The sequence below is a fragment of the Miniopterus natalensis genome, chromosome 1, assembly GCF_054644295.1.
Source record: "Miniopterus natalensis isolate mMinNat1 chromosome 1, mMinNat1.hap1, whole genome shotgun sequence".
Lineage (NCBI taxonomy): Eukaryota > Metazoa > Chordata > Mammalia > Chiroptera > Miniopteridae > Miniopterus > Miniopterus natalensis.
In genome coordinates, this window is record NC_142081.1 from 181,775,644 (window position 1) to 181,792,347 (window position 16,704).

A 16,704-nucleotide genomic window follows, 5' to 3' on the forward strand; every position below is an offset into this window, starting at 1 on the left:
TTCCTTACAGGCAATACCAGCATGTTGATCTCATCTATCCCCCTTCCTTTAAACAGGAAACATACCCAGGGGACTCTCTCTTACTTGGCTTTGTTCTCCCAGCATTGACCAGATAGCCTGGCCCAGAGTTTGTGCTCAGCATCTATCTGTCGAATAAGTGAATTTCACATCCTTTCATTGGAATTTAGCTATTTTTGATACTATACACTCTCTGACATCCTGGGAGTCTGTCCACATCTCTGCTATATTATTTTTCTTGCTGATACTTTTCAAAATGGCAACGTCGGTGAAATATACTCTGCTCGTTAGTAGAGGAGATGCTGTGAAAGGTTTAAGTCAATATATTTTTCCCCTCAGTATAGCAATTGAAGACAATCCAGGCTTACCTGGGATGTAGAATTTCATGTTATGTGCTTCAAGTTGAGTCATTTGTATATATATTTGAAAATAGTGTTTTGCTAAGAATCTTCATAACCTGGTGATTAGAATATAAAATGGCAATTTGGCAATGTGTATCAAGAGCCTAAAAATGTTCTTAGCAGGCAATCCCATTTCTAAAAGTTTATCCCAATGAAATAATAATTCACATACATATGTAGAAAAGTGCTCATTGCAGTGTTATTTTTATGAAAAAAAAGGAAGTCACCTGAACAGACAATAAGAGGGGAAAGAGCATAACCAATCGTTACGCTCTTAGGTATATACTTAGAAGAAATAAATATATATATTCACTAAAGGTATGTACAGATGTTCATAAAAACACTGTTTATAATAGCTTCAAACAGGAATCTACTGAAATGCTATCTACAGTGAAATAGACATTTATTTGTAGCATTTGCATATAATGGAATATTATATATTAATTAGAAGGAACAAACTATTGCAAAACAATGTGGATGAATTTCAACAACATGAAGTTGGATTTAAAAAGCCAGAAATTAAAAAAAAAAAATAGTGCATCATTCCATTTTTCAAAATTTCCAAAATAGGTAATACTAAAATTAATAGGGCAATGCTATGAAATGGGATTTTATGCAGCAGTTAAAACATTCAAAGACATTGGAAAATGCTCATAATTTAAAAAGACAATAATGTTTCAAACTGTATATATATGACCTCATTCTAGGAAAAAAATGTATAAGTTGCTCCGAGAAGTATCAGTCAGGGTCTCAGTATGAAACATATAATACACTCAAATTAAGATAACTGGAGGAGGCTTCGTCTTAAAAGGGTGGGCGGGGTGTAGGGAACCCCAAAGGGCAGTGCAGCAATTGAGCTGCTACTACCCAGGGGTGAGGCAAAACCCAGCAGAGAGCTGGGGAGAGGAGAGGAGCAGCGGCCTTGGGTGAGAACACAGCCTGGCCGGAGTGGATTCAAAGGGAAAGAGGGGAATGGTTTTATTTCCCCCCCCCAGTGTCCTTTGCCCACACCCAGCGAGGCCCCAGAGGCTTGGCTGATGCGGCCGGTGGGCCAGCCCCCTCCCGGACAGCGGGCTGTGCAAGGCGGGGCAGGGGGGTGACACTGAGCACCGGAGGCCCCGCCCTCTCCAGGGGACCGATGCCTTCGACTACCTGAGGACGGACGTGCAGAACAGATGATCCATGTTTTTCTTTATATACCTGCATATGTTTTTTACTTTTGCGATAATATATGCAATTTTTTTTCATTCTGGGGAAAAAGTGCTTGTGAGGGTGTGTATATGAAGGGACAGTGTGCCTGTGAGGGTATGTGTAAATAACTGCGCGTGAGAGAGCTGGGAGCGGGCTGGGGGAGGGGGAGTGTGTGTGTGTGTGTGTGTGTGTGTGTGTGTGTGTGTGTGAAGGTGTACAGGCAAAGCAATATGCTGTGTTTGTGCCTGTCTGTGGAATATGCATGTTAATGAGTGTATGTGCATGTGACACGCAGCCATGAGGTGTGTGTGAGTTTGTGAGAGCACATGTGGGAGCGTGCAAGTGGATCTGAGGCTGTGTGTGTAAGGGGTGTGTACGTGTGGGGTTGTATGTGAATAAGTGTGTTCAGACGCAAGAGATGGGAGTGCGGTATGCGGGAGGACGTGTTTGTGATAGAATATGTGTGCATGAGAGGACGTCAGGTGAATGTGAGCTTGTGTTCGTCTGTAAAGGGGATGTGTGTGCGTTTAAGGATGTTCTTGCTAGTAGTGTGTGGGAGGGGATGTGTGTGTGTGAGTGTGAGTACTTACAGGGGTGAAGACCAGGAGAGGGATGTGAGATGAGTGTGAGTGAGTGAGGAGATGGGGGAGTGAGGTGATACGCGTGAAGGGACCCATGTGTATTAGTATGTGTGCGTGTGAGCACACAGGTGAGTGCGTTTGTATACATCTGTATACCTGGGACTAGAAATATGTCCTTCTAGGAAAAAAGAAATACTGAAAGAAAATACACTAAGAATGTTTATAATAGTAATCTTTGGTATTGGAGAAAAGAAGAGAATTTTATTTTCTTTACTTGTTTTGTTATTGGGTAGTCAGAAAAAAATGAACATTTCAGTCTGTTTTCTTCATTCCAAGAACACATGAAAAATATTGTACCTTCCTATAAAAATAATAAAAATCTTGACTAGTAAATGTTTTTTAATAGGAAGCTGTTTGAAAATTGAAATCTCCCTTTTTAATATATAACCTAATAGGTATGTAAGTTAAGTCCCTGGTTAATCAGTAGAAGGAAATCTTGACTTTAAATTTCAGAACCATATAAATGTTTAATTTTTCATGTAATTTCATTCATTTCTAGGTATTCAGTATTTGAAACTAATCGCTACTGTTGCTTGCAAGCCAAGGCCCTGATGGTTCTGCATTAATGAATCGGTGAACCTAATGCAATGTCCCATTCATTTCACACTGTTTCAGGGAGCGAAGGGGCTTTCGGTTTTCCTAAATCGCTGAGCTTATACATCAGACATTAACAGGGATTATCAGTGATGGAGAGGCTTGGATAATTACTATTTTTTTCTTTTAGTTTTGTGGGGGGGGTTACTTTTTTTATAGGGCTTATATAATAAGGTTTCTCAAAGTGATTTAAATGGAGGGTTTTTTTCCTAAGTAGATGAAAGCACTGAATTCTCCCACTGAGACTGCACTTCCTCTGCACTTGCCTCTTCCCACTAATAATGAAACATGAGACATTCCCTATTCCGGGCTACATTTTAGTAAAAGAAAGTTTGTGGCCGTAAATGGCTGAAGTCTATTTTTAGCCTAATTGGAGCTTGTCTGTGTTCTGAAAGCGATTTGCTCTCATCCACATCAGGTCTCGGCAGCCCGGTTTATTTGGCATTGTCACCCGAGGGCTCCACTGTCTGCATGTAATGAGTATTAGTTGTTTGGAATCCTGGATAACTATTTTACTTTTATGTGGATAGATAACAATGTATTGTTATCTGCATTGTTATTGTAAAAACAATAAAAAAGGGGGTTCTGTATATCATATCCTTTCTTTACACTTAGAAAACGACCTCAGCTATTAAAATGTGAACAGAGCAAACTCTATGTTTGGCTGGACCCTAGACGGTCATGCTTGCAGAACATATATCTTTGAACCGCCGAGGAGCACTCAAACCCAGGAATGCTTTTACTGTCTGATGAGTGCTTTGCCACATCTAACAGATTTACTTCTTACATCACTTGGAACCACTAGTCAACTGTTGAAAGAAACAACCTTACAACCAATTCTGACCCAAAGAAAGCACCGCCCACTTCACTCCGCCACATGAGACCACTGCTGTAGGTCGGTGAACACTTTATTTTCCCACTTGAACTTGAGCTCCTCGGAGAGATCGCTCCTGCCGATCTTGCGGAGATGACGGGCCAGAAGGCGGAGTTTATCAGTGGAATTTGGGAGTGACTTTTTCCAGAAGCAAAGAAGTTCGTGGATCTGTTCTGTGAGGTCATCTGGGCTCTTCAGTTTGATGAGCTGAATGGTGCTGCGGCGAAGAGGGAGGGACGAGCAGAGACACGTGGTGTTTTCTTCCGAGAGCTCCTCTGCCAACCAGTAGAGCAAGTTTTCCCACAGGGCTTCTGCCAGGACATGGGGAACACTCAGTGTTAGGGCTCTTTCCTGGGGGATGAGCTCATCTAACCTCCATACCTGTCCACAGGTGATCTCGGTGCTCTCTGGCTGGTCCTCTGAGCAGCAGAAAGATTTGGGACCACCCAGTGGACCCTTGAGGGCCTTTGAATTCCTGGGGTCTTCTCCTGAGGAAACACCTATTGCAGAGGGCTGGAAATGCCTCTCAGATTTAACTTCCTCCAGAGCCAGAAGGGCTTGTGGTTTGTAGGCCCTGCTCCAGAGAGTCTACTTAACTAGGACTAGGGTGGGGGCAACACTTGGCATTTTAATAAGCTCCCAACCCTACTTTAAGTAGCACTTATGGTAAAGGATATTTTTAGGTTCAAAAAATACTTTCCTTAATCAATACTAATCTGATACATAAATGATATGAGCAGCTAGACAATTCTCAACACCCCCACCACAGACACCCACAAACTCACCGAGGTCCACTACCCAAAGAGCAGTTCCATGGAAGGTTCCTCACAGCAACATTTCCCCAGCCTCCGGATTAGCACTTAGAACCACAAACATCTCCTCTGAACATATCCTGTGTGTTTCACACCCCTCTTCCCTGACCCTGTGGCCCCCTTCTACCACCTAAACTCATGATTCATTTTTCTGTTGTTACTTTCTTCATGGGGTAACAGACCCATCACTCTCGGTAAAGCCCCCACCCCTGCTATGTGTGTCCTCCACCTACCAGCACTGGCCTGCATCACAGTCGCTTCTTCCCACTCGCATGCTCCCCCCACACCATTTTCCCTGGTCAAGTGTGAGCAGAGAAGACCACGTTTTACTCAAGTATTCCTTCCACCTACCTGCTCACACAAACGCACGTGATTTTACACTATGAATCGTTCCCCTTTTCTGTGAAGGCCACTCAGGAAACGAAGTCAACACACCCTTGCTCTCCACTGTCCCTTTCAAGCCGATGTCTGCTCCCCTCACGCGGTGTATCGGTTTTGACGTCTGTGCTACACGGTGGCCCTGCCTCTCCCTGGCCACATCGTCGGTCTGCTGCCATCGGCAGGCAGAATCATCAGCAGCTGCGCCGGCCATCAGGAAGGTCACTGACGCCTAGACCCTTCCTCTTGTCAACATCAATGGCCTGTGTGTGGCTCCGTACTAGAAACGGACTGTGGTGGCCAATTCTCATGTGTCATCGTCAACCAGAACCACTCCACCTCCGTGGCCTCCGCTTCTCGATGTCACCACCCAGCAGCGCCTCCTGAACTTCCACAGCCTCTGCCCTTGCGCCTGCCTCAGTCTCCTTGCCCACCGCTGCTGATAGTCAGTCGTTCCTTTGATACCCCCGTCATTCCGTCCAGCCTACTGCTAACGACCAGCTGTGCCCATCGAGGGAGGTCTTGCACCTTCCCTAACCTCTGCTGTCCCCTTAGCTCTGCTTGTCCTCATGTCGTCAGTCCCCAGCTCGGCTGGACTCACACTGCGTTCACCCACCGCGCCTCCCAGGGCTGCGGACCTGTGCTCAATGTGATCCATAAACTCTATGTTTCCCCCCACCTGAGCCCTTAGCTGCTTGCAGATCCACTAAAAAATCTTTTTCCTGAACTCAATTTAAAATTTCCCAGAGCAATGGCCCAAATCTCTTCTACCATCCTTAAGCCCAAAACTCACTCCTTCCGTTTCCCTCGGCCAATGTCTGTTTCTCCTACTTTCCCCACAGCCATTTGACCCGAGTTCTCATAGCCTTGTTTTCATTTCAAAATAATTTTCTTACAAAATCTCCCTCCCCCATGTTTGTCAGCGTCCACCCCCACGGTGTTCTCGTCGAGTAATTCCCCTCACACCTGTTGCTTAACCTCCTGGCCACAGGCTCTTCCCATGCTCCCTACAAACACTCTGGGGCCTCCTCTCTCTGCTCCTGCCCCTCTGTCAAGCCACTGAGCTCTCTCTCTCTTCCCTTACCGTAAAATCTTTTATGGGTTTTTTTTTTCAGAGCTAAAGGACAAGGAACTTTATTTGGTTACCATTTCTTTTTCTTTTACTTTCAATCTTATTTTGTGTTGATTTCCAGTGTACAGCATAGTGGTTAGACAATCATATGCTTTACAAAGTCTCCCCCACCTCCCGATATTCCCAGTCCCCACCTGGCACCATTCACAGCTATCACAATATTGTTGGCTCTCTTTCCTATGCTGTGGTTTTTCTTGAGATTGTATAAGATTCTACCATAAAATCTTTTAATGCCCAATGTAAACTCAATGCCTCGAGTTCATCACTGCCAACTCACTCCTTAAACCCTGGGGTTAGGGATTCTGTACACTCTTTTAAAACACTACTGAAGCCTTTCCAGTCTTCCCAGAGCCCTCTAATTACTCCTCACAACAGCTGATTCCCAGCCTGAGCTGTCTTCGACCTCAAGAGGCATTTTACCCCTTCCCTTGGGCTCCCCCTCCTGCCACATGCCCCTTTCCTCTTGGCCGAGTCTCTTCCTCGTGATGCTGCTGAATCACCGCTTCCTAGCTCGGGCCTCTTCTCTCTCCATCCTGCCTCCCCAGTGAATTCATCAGCTCCTCCTGCCTTACCCTCTCCTCTTGGTGAAACAGCCCAGATCTACTACATCTTCACCCGTGGCTTTGTTTTCCTAGACCCTGGTGCCGCATCGGCAATGTTCATCTCCTAATTGCCTTGGCCAGTGTATAGCACAGCCAATTCGAACTCTGTAGGTCTCAAATCAAAACCAACTTCGGCCCTTCCCTCTCTCCACGTGATCCTTCATTCTATCAGCTTTTTTAGTGCATGTGACCGCTCAGTTGAGTAAGCTAAAACATGTAATATTATGCATATGCCTCAAAGCCTATTTCTTTTCACCTGTACCCAAGTCCTGTTGGTCCTAACTCTAAACATGTCTCAGGTATTTTCCCCACTTTCCAGCCTTAACTGACTCACCCTTTGTCATGACCCACCTCTTTTCTGGAGAATTTCGGGAACCAGAACTCTAATTCCTATCCCTGCTAACAGTTTTGACTAACTTTAGTCTTGCACACAATAAAGAGAAGTTTTTAGTCTAATCCGATCTTATTTGTTTTCTGTTAATAAATTTCTTATATTGTCTAAACAGCTCAACTTAGCATTTAAAGGTTTTTACAGTTTAATCTTGCTCTAACCTCACCTGCCATCACCTTCCTGCAGCAGCTTGGATGGCACTGGTCGTGCAAGACCATATCGTGTGACAACCTAGCACTTCTCGGTGCACGTAGGGAAGATCGGGATACCCTGTGCTCTCCAATGGTTGTGACAACGGTCATGAACATCACATTCTTCAAAAGTTAACATATTTGCTGGGCTTTCATCTACTGCTGTTGTTTTGGTTTGGTTTCGTTTCTTGTTTTTGGGGGAAGTTGGTTGGCTTTCATGGTTTTCGTTTTGTTTTTGCTCTATCACCTGTTCTCTCTTAGAAAACAGTTTTAGTGTCTCTGAGAGGATATATAACACTACAATTTATTCCCATCCTACTTTCTTCTAAAGAAATTCAATAAAGCCTGCACATTTTCTATACAAATCCACAAAGCTAACCCCTGAAGGGAATGCTTTGCCATCAGTGGTGGGTCTGACACGGAAGCAAAACACAATCACTTATGTCTTCTGGAGACCAGTAAATTATCTCAGTAGTAACTATTAACATCAAAAATGAATTGTTTCAAAGGATAAAATAGGATAAAAGCGTCAAATTGTACCCTGAAACCTGCATCATTGTTATGTAATTGATTTATGCATAACTACAATCAAATAGCACAGGTTCCCATTGTGGTTTCATGCAAATATACCTCCATTTGAAGTCTGTTGCCCTCAAATGTAAATTTGAAGTGACCACAGATGAAGACTCACAATTAATAGCATTTCAGAACAAACTGCAGTGGTCTACTTACCAAATTAAGCAATTACTAGTTATCTTAGTAAAATAACCCTTAGTAGGCTTCATATTTCTTATAGATTTTAACAAATTTTAATTATGTCTACATTCAAATATGCTTTGATTTAAATGTGCATGATTTCCAAAGGAAAACATTTATTGGGCTGATAAACCTAATGATTGTTTAACTGCAAAGTTCTTTTTTCTTTTTTATAAAAGAATTCACATAAAATATAAAATATAAGAAAAAAGCACCTCTGTAGTGAGAGCACTCTTACCTGTTGGATCTGTAGAAATTCTTTTGGTACTCTGTGGCCGGTTGATTAATTTTTCATGCTATTGGGGGAAAGAGACACAGACTAAGTAAAATAAGTCATTAATTTGTAAACAAGCTACAAATAAAAATCCATCTGAACCTCACCCCTGTTTGAAAGAAGCATTGAATTGCATACCTTGCAAATTAGATTGTGTATTAGGGCATGCATGCTCAGCAATTGCTTTCCTGAGATAAGGCAAAATACCCAAATCTTTCAGAAAATTCAAATTTAAGAATATGCATTTAGCCTTGGCCTGTGTGGCTCAGTTGGTTGAGCATTGTCCTGTGCACCGAAAGGTTACTGGTTGAATTCCTAGTCAGGGCACATGCCCAGGTTGTGGACTCAGTCCCCAGTAGGGGGCGTGCAGGAGGTAGCCTATCAATTTTTTTGTTCTCACTCTCCTGTTTTTTCTCTCTCTCTCTCTCTAAATCAATAACAACATTTTTTTTTTCAAAGAATACACATTTAAATATTATTATAGCAGTCACATTACCTATGAGTAGACATTTTTCCAACTATAATTTAAAACTATTAAAACCAGCAGACATAGCACAAGCTACCTCTATGCTAGAAACAAAGTATTTTGGAAATGCCTTCATGGGGCAGGCACCTGCTTCAATACACAGCACAGAGCCTGGCACCTAATCGCACTAAAACAGTAGTTTTAGTGAATAAATGAGTGAATCAGTGTGCATACAGGATGCTGAAAACAATCAAGTCTTTGAGCAGATATTATTCTAAAGCCAATATTTTACAAGATGTAATCAAATACATAATCATTACTCTTCTACGCTGTCTGCAGAACAGTTTGTCCTCATTGAATCCAGGATCATTGGAAACGGCACAGGAAATAAAGTAAAAACACCTGGGTTTGGAAACCTGTTCTGTGCTCCGGGCACTTTATCTCCTCCATCTCAGCTCTGAAATGTGATTTATATTTTTTGGATAACACACATCACAAAAATCTGTACACAAAAGCTCATAGCAGCTTTACTTGTAATAACCAAAAAACTGAAAACAGCTAACATTTTCTGCAGTAGGTGAAGGAAGTATGGCACATTCACACGATGGGATGCTGTTCAGTGATAAAAAGGACCCGCCACTGATACGTGCAACAACTTGCATGGGCCTCAGGGAACTATGATGAGTGAAAAGGTCACCCACTGCATGGTTCCATTTACATGACATTCCTGAAATTACAGACTTTTAAAGATGTAGAACAGATGAATGATTGCCAGGCATTAGGGATGGGGGGATGACCGTAAGTGGTAGCACAAGGGAGATCTTCCTGATGATAGCATCGTTCCACATCTTGAGTGCAGTGGTTCTACAAATCTCACGTGTGATAAAATGACACAGAGGTTTGCACACACATTACACCAACGACAACTTCCTGGTTTTTATATCGTACTCTAGTTAAGTAAGATGTAACCACTGAGGAAAGCGGGGTGAAGACTATGCGGGATCTCTCTGTACTATTTTTCTTTTTTTGCAACTTTCTGTGAAACTATAATTATTTCAAATTTTTTTAAAAGCCTACTTTACAGCAATGATATAAGAAGGATATGAATTCTCTATGCTGATAAGTAGGACACTGTCTAAATCATAATGAGCATTCAATACAAATTGATTAAATCTGAATAGAATTTTGTAGGTATTCTTGTCATAGGTATTACAGAAACATGCATATAAATTTCCATTAAGAAGATTCAATGGGAGACAACTAAGAAACAACATAAGAATAGCCCGAGTTCAAATATACTAGCACTGCAGCGCCGCAAAATAAGTGCATAGAATTTTCAAGACATCAACAATGTGCTTAAAGCTCTCAAAAAAATGAGAGAAATACCACTTTATATAGTGCAACAAATTCTATCATTCCCATCGAAGGGCATATGGACTGGATTGAGTCCAGGACAAGAGATACACATTGTGTTTTTGCTTTTCTTCACATAAGTTATTCCCCACTCAGTCATTTTTTTCTTTAGAGATGTCTCATAGCATCTTAATGCATTCAGAGTGATTCTAGTATTTAAATATATGCATTTTTTTGCATGCATGAGAATTCGAGCCAAGTCCAGCACACAACCATGGAAGCAGTGGAATGAGTCAGAGCAGCTCAGGAATCCCCGGCGCTTTTAGACCCCCAGGCACTATGCTGGCCTCACACATAACCTCTTCATCAGGGGTGTTCTACGACCCTTCCCTGTCCCTTATTTTTTCTTGTATTGCTGGATTTTTTTTCTGTGCATTATTTTTGCCTTGCACACTATTTTTTAAATCTCACTGGTGCTCAGGGTGAGCTTCAAGCCAAACTAGGCAGCTTTGCTTGTCCTATGTCTTACCCCTCCCACAGATTCCAAATGTTTACATGTGGTCCCCTGGATGACTTCCTTGGTGGGACCAGCTCTAATAATTCCTCACTCTCTCTCCCAATCAAAAGGTGTGATTCTGTTGTATCTTCTTGGGTTCTACTCTTTGCTAAAGGAAGGTTTGTTATTTCTCTGAGGTAACCTGCTCTTACATTGATGCTCCTCACAATTTTACACATATTTTAAAGCTCTAAGTGGAAATAATGACATAAAATTATATCTTTGAATCCCATAGCAATATTCTATTTTAATTTGTAACTTGGGCACTTACTAATTCCAAGGACATCCACAATAATACTATTGCCATTTAGCAGATACAGAAATAATAAGTGGTAGTGCTTTCCTCTTTAATTTCTACTTGCCTGCAATGCTTCGGGGTCTCCTGCAGAGCCCGCGTTTGTGCAGCAACATGCTAAGGACTTTTTGACCCTGGAAGCTCTGTTGAACATGGATGCCACAGAGCAGGACAGCTGAATGTCGGTGCAATGCAGCCGGCAATAACAAACATGTCATGCTGGTGTTACTATTTCTTATCATTTACCCTGAGGCACTTATGCATGAAGCGATTTCACAAGTAATTATTATAATATCATGCGGCAACCACTCCTCCATGCAGCCTTAACCCCCACATTCTCCCCCCCACACACACTTAGTGTAGATTTTCCTGGTAAATAGGTCATTTCTTCTGTAGTTAGATGATATACGAGTGAAAGTGGTATGAATAATACTAGGCCAAGGAAGTGTATGTAATCAGTATATTTATGTGGATCTTCAGCATGGATTTTACCCCAAGCCTTTTAGAGACCATGACTAAGGACCGGTTTTCACTGCTTACTGTATTCTGTATTTGTTTAGCATAGAGGCCTCTTCAACTAAGTAATAGTTGCTGTTTGCTTAACTTGAGTTCATCTATTGTGTCATAATAGTAAACATTTATATTCTCAATCTTTGTAATGTACAAATCCTATAGAATCCCATCGTAAATAAGTTAGAATATTGATCAAAGAAGTAATCTGGCCAAAAGATTAATGTCAGCATAAGAAGCTTGTGCTGCAGTCATGGGTTCAACTTGACTAGAAAGCAAATAAAAGTTTGCATCAGTGTTGTGTGAGGACAAACTGGTGTGAACTGGGCTGAACTTCTGGTTTCCAGCAGGGCGTATAAGAAGCTGGAAGTTGGCATTGTCCTAACAAGTAAAAAGCTGAACCAACTGAAAAATATCAACTCTCTTTATATCTGTGAGAGAAGTAAGGTCACAGGGCAAACCTCTGCCCCAAATTGGGAAAGACTGACCTGTGAATACAGAGAATCGTAACTTTCCAGAGCAGAAACCCCCAAGCACTGGCCAAGCAGGGACTAGGGTGGGAAGCCTGAGCTCTAACTGACAAATCGCTGGGGGCTCAGGGTCCGTGCACGTCTGGGAGTTAACACTCCAGGGGACCCAGTCAAGGACGCTCCCCCACCTCTGTGAGCTCACCCATGGGAGCTCAGCTAGATCCTCATGGTGAATATATGAAGAACATTCCCTTGTGGTCTGGCAGGTCTGGGAGAGGGCGAAAGGAACCATTCTAAAATACACCAGGGCATTCTGTTCTCAACAAGGCCTGCCCTCAGAAGAAAGGATTTAACTGAAGCCTCGCCTGCTGGGGGTTTATTAGCACCTGGCTTACCTGGGGGAAGGACAGTACCCGACTTCAGGGCCTAGATTTGCCAAACACCCTGGAGGACAAAGGACATGAGAAGCAATGACACGGAGCTAAGAGTGGCAGACTGAAGTGAGCAAGGCTCTGGCTTTCTCGAGGAAGGAGAGAGAGGGACGGCTGCGAAGCCTAGGTCCCAGCGCACAGCCTTTGCCCTGTGCAGTCGTGCAAGTTGAGGCAGGCCATCGAAGCAGTCTTACTAAACTCCAGCTCGGGAAACAGAGACGACGGCCCTGCCTCTGAAGTGTGCTGTGAGGACAGATTGAGATAATGTCTGTAAAGGACGTAACCTACACTGAGAGTTCAACAAACGGTGGCAGAGACACACAAACCAAATGCAATGTGTGGGCGCTTTTAGGACCCTGTTGTTGTTGTTTTAACAAACTAACCACAAAAAGAAAAAAAAAAGTAAGGCGGTGAATATAGAACATGACTGAATAGTAGATATTATTAAATAATAATAGCTAATTTTATAGGGTATAGCAATGGTATTGTATGGGGGTTAGTTTTAAGTTCTTACCTCTTGAAGAAACATACAGAATAATTTACAAGTAAAGCGATGTAGTAACTGTGATTTGCTTTAAAATTCTCAAACAAACATACCCAGGGGCATTAGATAAAACAAGAATGGCAGGAAATTGTGAATGATGGGTCCATGTAGGTTCATGGTATATTTTCTCCATTTTGTGTGCCTTTGAAAATTTCCACACAAACACACATACCAAAAACAAACAGAAGAAACTTTAACATAAATTAATTAAAAGAGAGCAGCATCAGTTAATCAATATCCTGTTGTTTCCATCATGGATTTGTTCTAATTACATGCCCATTGTAGAACCTCCTGAAGGCTTAGACAGAAATGCTTGGCCCACACAGTAAAAGGAAGTGCTTTCACACAGAGAGATCTGAAGGCCAGAATAAACCCACAGAGAAGTAAGCTTAAGCGGGGGGGGACACCAAGTTGAGAGCAAGAAGAGCTGACCCAAAGTGGGCTCACTTGGCGATAAATCTATAAATTAAGTCTTTTGGACATGAAGTCAGACTACTGCCAATGAGGGTCAGATCTTTCTTGGTTTTAAACCCATGCAGCCAAACTTAGGTTTTGGTTTTTTATTATTTTTTCAATTGCTTCTTTGAAAATGGACTTTTTTAAGGCTTCACTCTGATTATGGTGAGGAAAGGATTAATATCTCTCAGCCTTTGAAAAGTTAGTCACAAAAGGAGAAAACTTTAGGTCCCTGGTAACAATTCAAGAAACCCCAGCTGAGCTAAGGAGCTGGGCCAGATAGAAGGAAGGCGGTGACTGCAGATATTAATGAGCAAGGACCTGGATAATTTGGAAAATCTATATGGAATATACATGGATTCAATAAAGGAAAGTTTACTCCATGTATATCAAAAGCAGTCTAGAATAGATAAAGCACTTCAAACATGCCTAGAATTTAGCAAGCAAGTGCTGACTGTTGTTAATATGCTTAAAATTTGCTCATTGTTCCAAGCAATTCTGGCAAAGGCAGCTGCCTTTGATCCATAAATGCAGCTATGTGGGAGATACTATTGATTTTAAAAGCAGCTCAACACATCAAAGGTGAACACAGTTAGAACTTGCACAAACTTCCACCTCCTCTCTAGATTGTTCCACTTTTAAATTAGAATCCCAACAAGTGTTGGTCAATCCTGAAGACTTACTGGTCAAGGTACCTATTCAACTTGGAACATAATTCTTCCTAGAATATTCTAACATTTAAAAAATTTTCCTGAATTTTTGTTTTCATTCTTTCAGATTATAGACAAAAATAGCTTTTCAAACAGAAAGTATGATATGAATGTTGCTGGGAAAGGCCTGCATAGCCACATCTTCCCAGGTCTTGCCACAGTGTGTGCAATCCCCACGTGAGTCACTCCTTTGAAGGAGTGAAGAGCTTCTGCTCCATGTAGCTGCTCGCTGGGGAAGGATACAGATAAAGCATTTGTCAGTTACTGACTGCATCTTCAACTGCTTTATCAATTCCCCAGCATGCATTCACTTATTAATTAAATCAACAAAACATTATTGAATGCATAGTAGGAAGTGGGATTACAAAATTGAATGAGCTACACTCAAAACACTGAGGAACTCAGTCCCTAAAGGAGACAGCAGGATTATGGTTAGGATTAGCACCGCTGGGATTAGACAGCCTTGGGTCATGCAGTAGTTTTACCATTCCCTAGCTATTTCCCTTGAACAAGCCTCTCTGTGCCTCAGTTTCCTCAACCACCTACCTTTTCAGCTAATGAGTTAATATGTGTAAATGCTTTTTCAAAGTTACTAGCCGGGAATAACTAGATAAATATTAGTTATTATTAGCATTATTATAGAAATAAAAATTAGACCATACGTTAATATATAAGTCAAAGTGCTTCGGTTGTAGTTACAGTGTGGTATCTAATTCTGCCTGGGAAATTGAAAGACTTCTTCTAAAAAGATGATAATAAAGCTAAGCGTGGAGTCGATGCTGTCACAAGGGCAGCAGTAAAGAGTCCCTGAGGCAGTTAAGACCATAATGTGTCAAAGAAGTGAGACCTTGAGTGGACTGGAGCAAATAAGTTAGCTGGGCAGCTGTCATGTGAAGCGATTGTGGGGGTAAGATATGGGGGTTATGAAGGGCCTTAACACAGGGTAGATGGCTTGGACTTTGATCAATAGATATAAAGTGCCAACTGAGAAGTTTTAGAAGAGCGATAAAATCTTATTTGTTTTTGAGATAAACCATCCTGCCAGTTGTGTAGCCAAGAGCAGAAAAGAGGGCTGGTGATAGGCCTTCAAAGGAAAGTAGCAATCATCTACTGGATAGGACAATATTTGGGGGAATAAAGATGAAATGCAAGTTAAACACAATTCCAAAGTAAATTCAGTAAAACACTATGTTGTATCATAGGATATCTCAAACCAGTGTCCAGGGAGCCACCCCAGGAAGCCCCTCTCACAGCTTTCTCTATCTCCCAGTGTCTTCCTACCCTACGACCCCCACACACATTCACCCTACCGCCAAGTCCAGTTGGTCCCGAACCCTAAAGCTCTCCCAGCTCTGTTCTCCACCTGCCATCCTTGCTGCCATGGTTCTACATCAGTCCATCACCATTCCTGCCACGACTCCTTCATTAGCACTTATTTTACTATTAACTCATCTCTTTCTAATCTATACTTACAGGTTGTCACAGTGATATTGCTAACAAGACTGGGTCATGTAACCTGCCTGGTCAAAATTTGCCAATGGTTTGCCATTACTTAGAGGACAAAAGAAAATCTTACTTATAAACCAACTAGGTGCCTCCTTCTCTATCGTCAGTCCTGGCCACACTCATTCCAAGAGTACCAGCGGCCGGGGGGACCTTGTTTACTCGTGTGCTAAGGGTCTCTGATTTGAATCACTACCTCGCACATCATCTCTATATCATGAAATGCCACATTCTTTTGATAAATTTTGACAGAAAGCCCCACCTACAACAATTTCACAGAGACATCTGGTAAACCTAAACGAAGCATCCAAAGCCCTGCATAATCTCCCCCAAATTATTTCCAATCTCATTTTTCCAAATCTTCTACTCAAGCCACACCATGAAAACACCCGTGCTTTGCTACTTCAAAGTTTCAGCTCAGACCATCGCTTCTTGTGGAATCCACTGCCTTTCTCTCTTCCCTGCTAGAACCTAAACATTCTCTACATCTGTTCTATGACTTGTCCCCAGGCCACCTCAGCCCCCAGGAATCCCTCCCTTCTCTGAAATGCCCTGGCGCTTACAATCTTGGTCATGCATTCGCAATTCATCATCAGTTCCTGTCTTGCCATATTACTGTATTGTTGTATTATCTCTTGCATTGTTTTATAATTTTTAAAGTGTTTATGCTTTGTTTCCTGAACTGGATTGTAACTTCCTTGATAACTAGGACTTTGACCTGTATCACTATTATTTTTAGGCTCTACATAATATCTCATATGTAGTAGGTACTAAATTAGTATTTCTTAATTGACACGTTGGCTGGTAAATCTACCAAAAAAAAAAAAAGAAAATAGTTGGAGTTCATGAACTAGAAAATTGTATGATCTGATGAACATCATTGTTTACTTTTAAATGTTAAATTTTCAGAGAATAAATACAAATATCAATTACCTTTTTAATTTTATTTCCTCAGACAGGCAAGAATGTACCTCCTTCTTTTGTAAAAGGATTATTGAAAGCACAATTTCTGATTTAGTTATAGTGCCTGCTGAGCAGAGGAAACCTTCCCCGTCATGGGCAGAGGGTGAAGGAGGAAGAAAGAAGAGGAGGAATGATAAGGGACAGAGAAGGAAGTGGGGGGAAGAGAGGGGAAGGGCAATAGTCAGGGGAATT

At 41.9% G+C, this 16,704-nt stretch overlaps 1 protein-coding gene across 1 annotated transcript in view; it reads right to left on the reverse strand.

Annotated features, from left to right (window-relative positions):
• Nucleotides 1-3,710: 3,710 nt before the first annotated feature.
• The window catches only part of DTHD1 (death domain containing 1), a 45,641-nt gene continuing 32,647 nt past the window's right edge, over nucleotides 3,711-16,704 (reverse strand). Inside the window, exons 9-10 of the mRNA XM_016196068.2 lie at nucleotides 8,220-8,277; nucleotides 3,711-4,030 (exon numbers count right to left, since the gene is read on the reverse strand). Of these exons, the coding sequence (XP_016051554.2) occupies nucleotides 3,711-4,030; nucleotides 8,220-8,277 (378 nt within the window). The remainder of the gene's footprint in view (nucleotides 4,031-8,219; nucleotides 8,278-16,704) is intronic.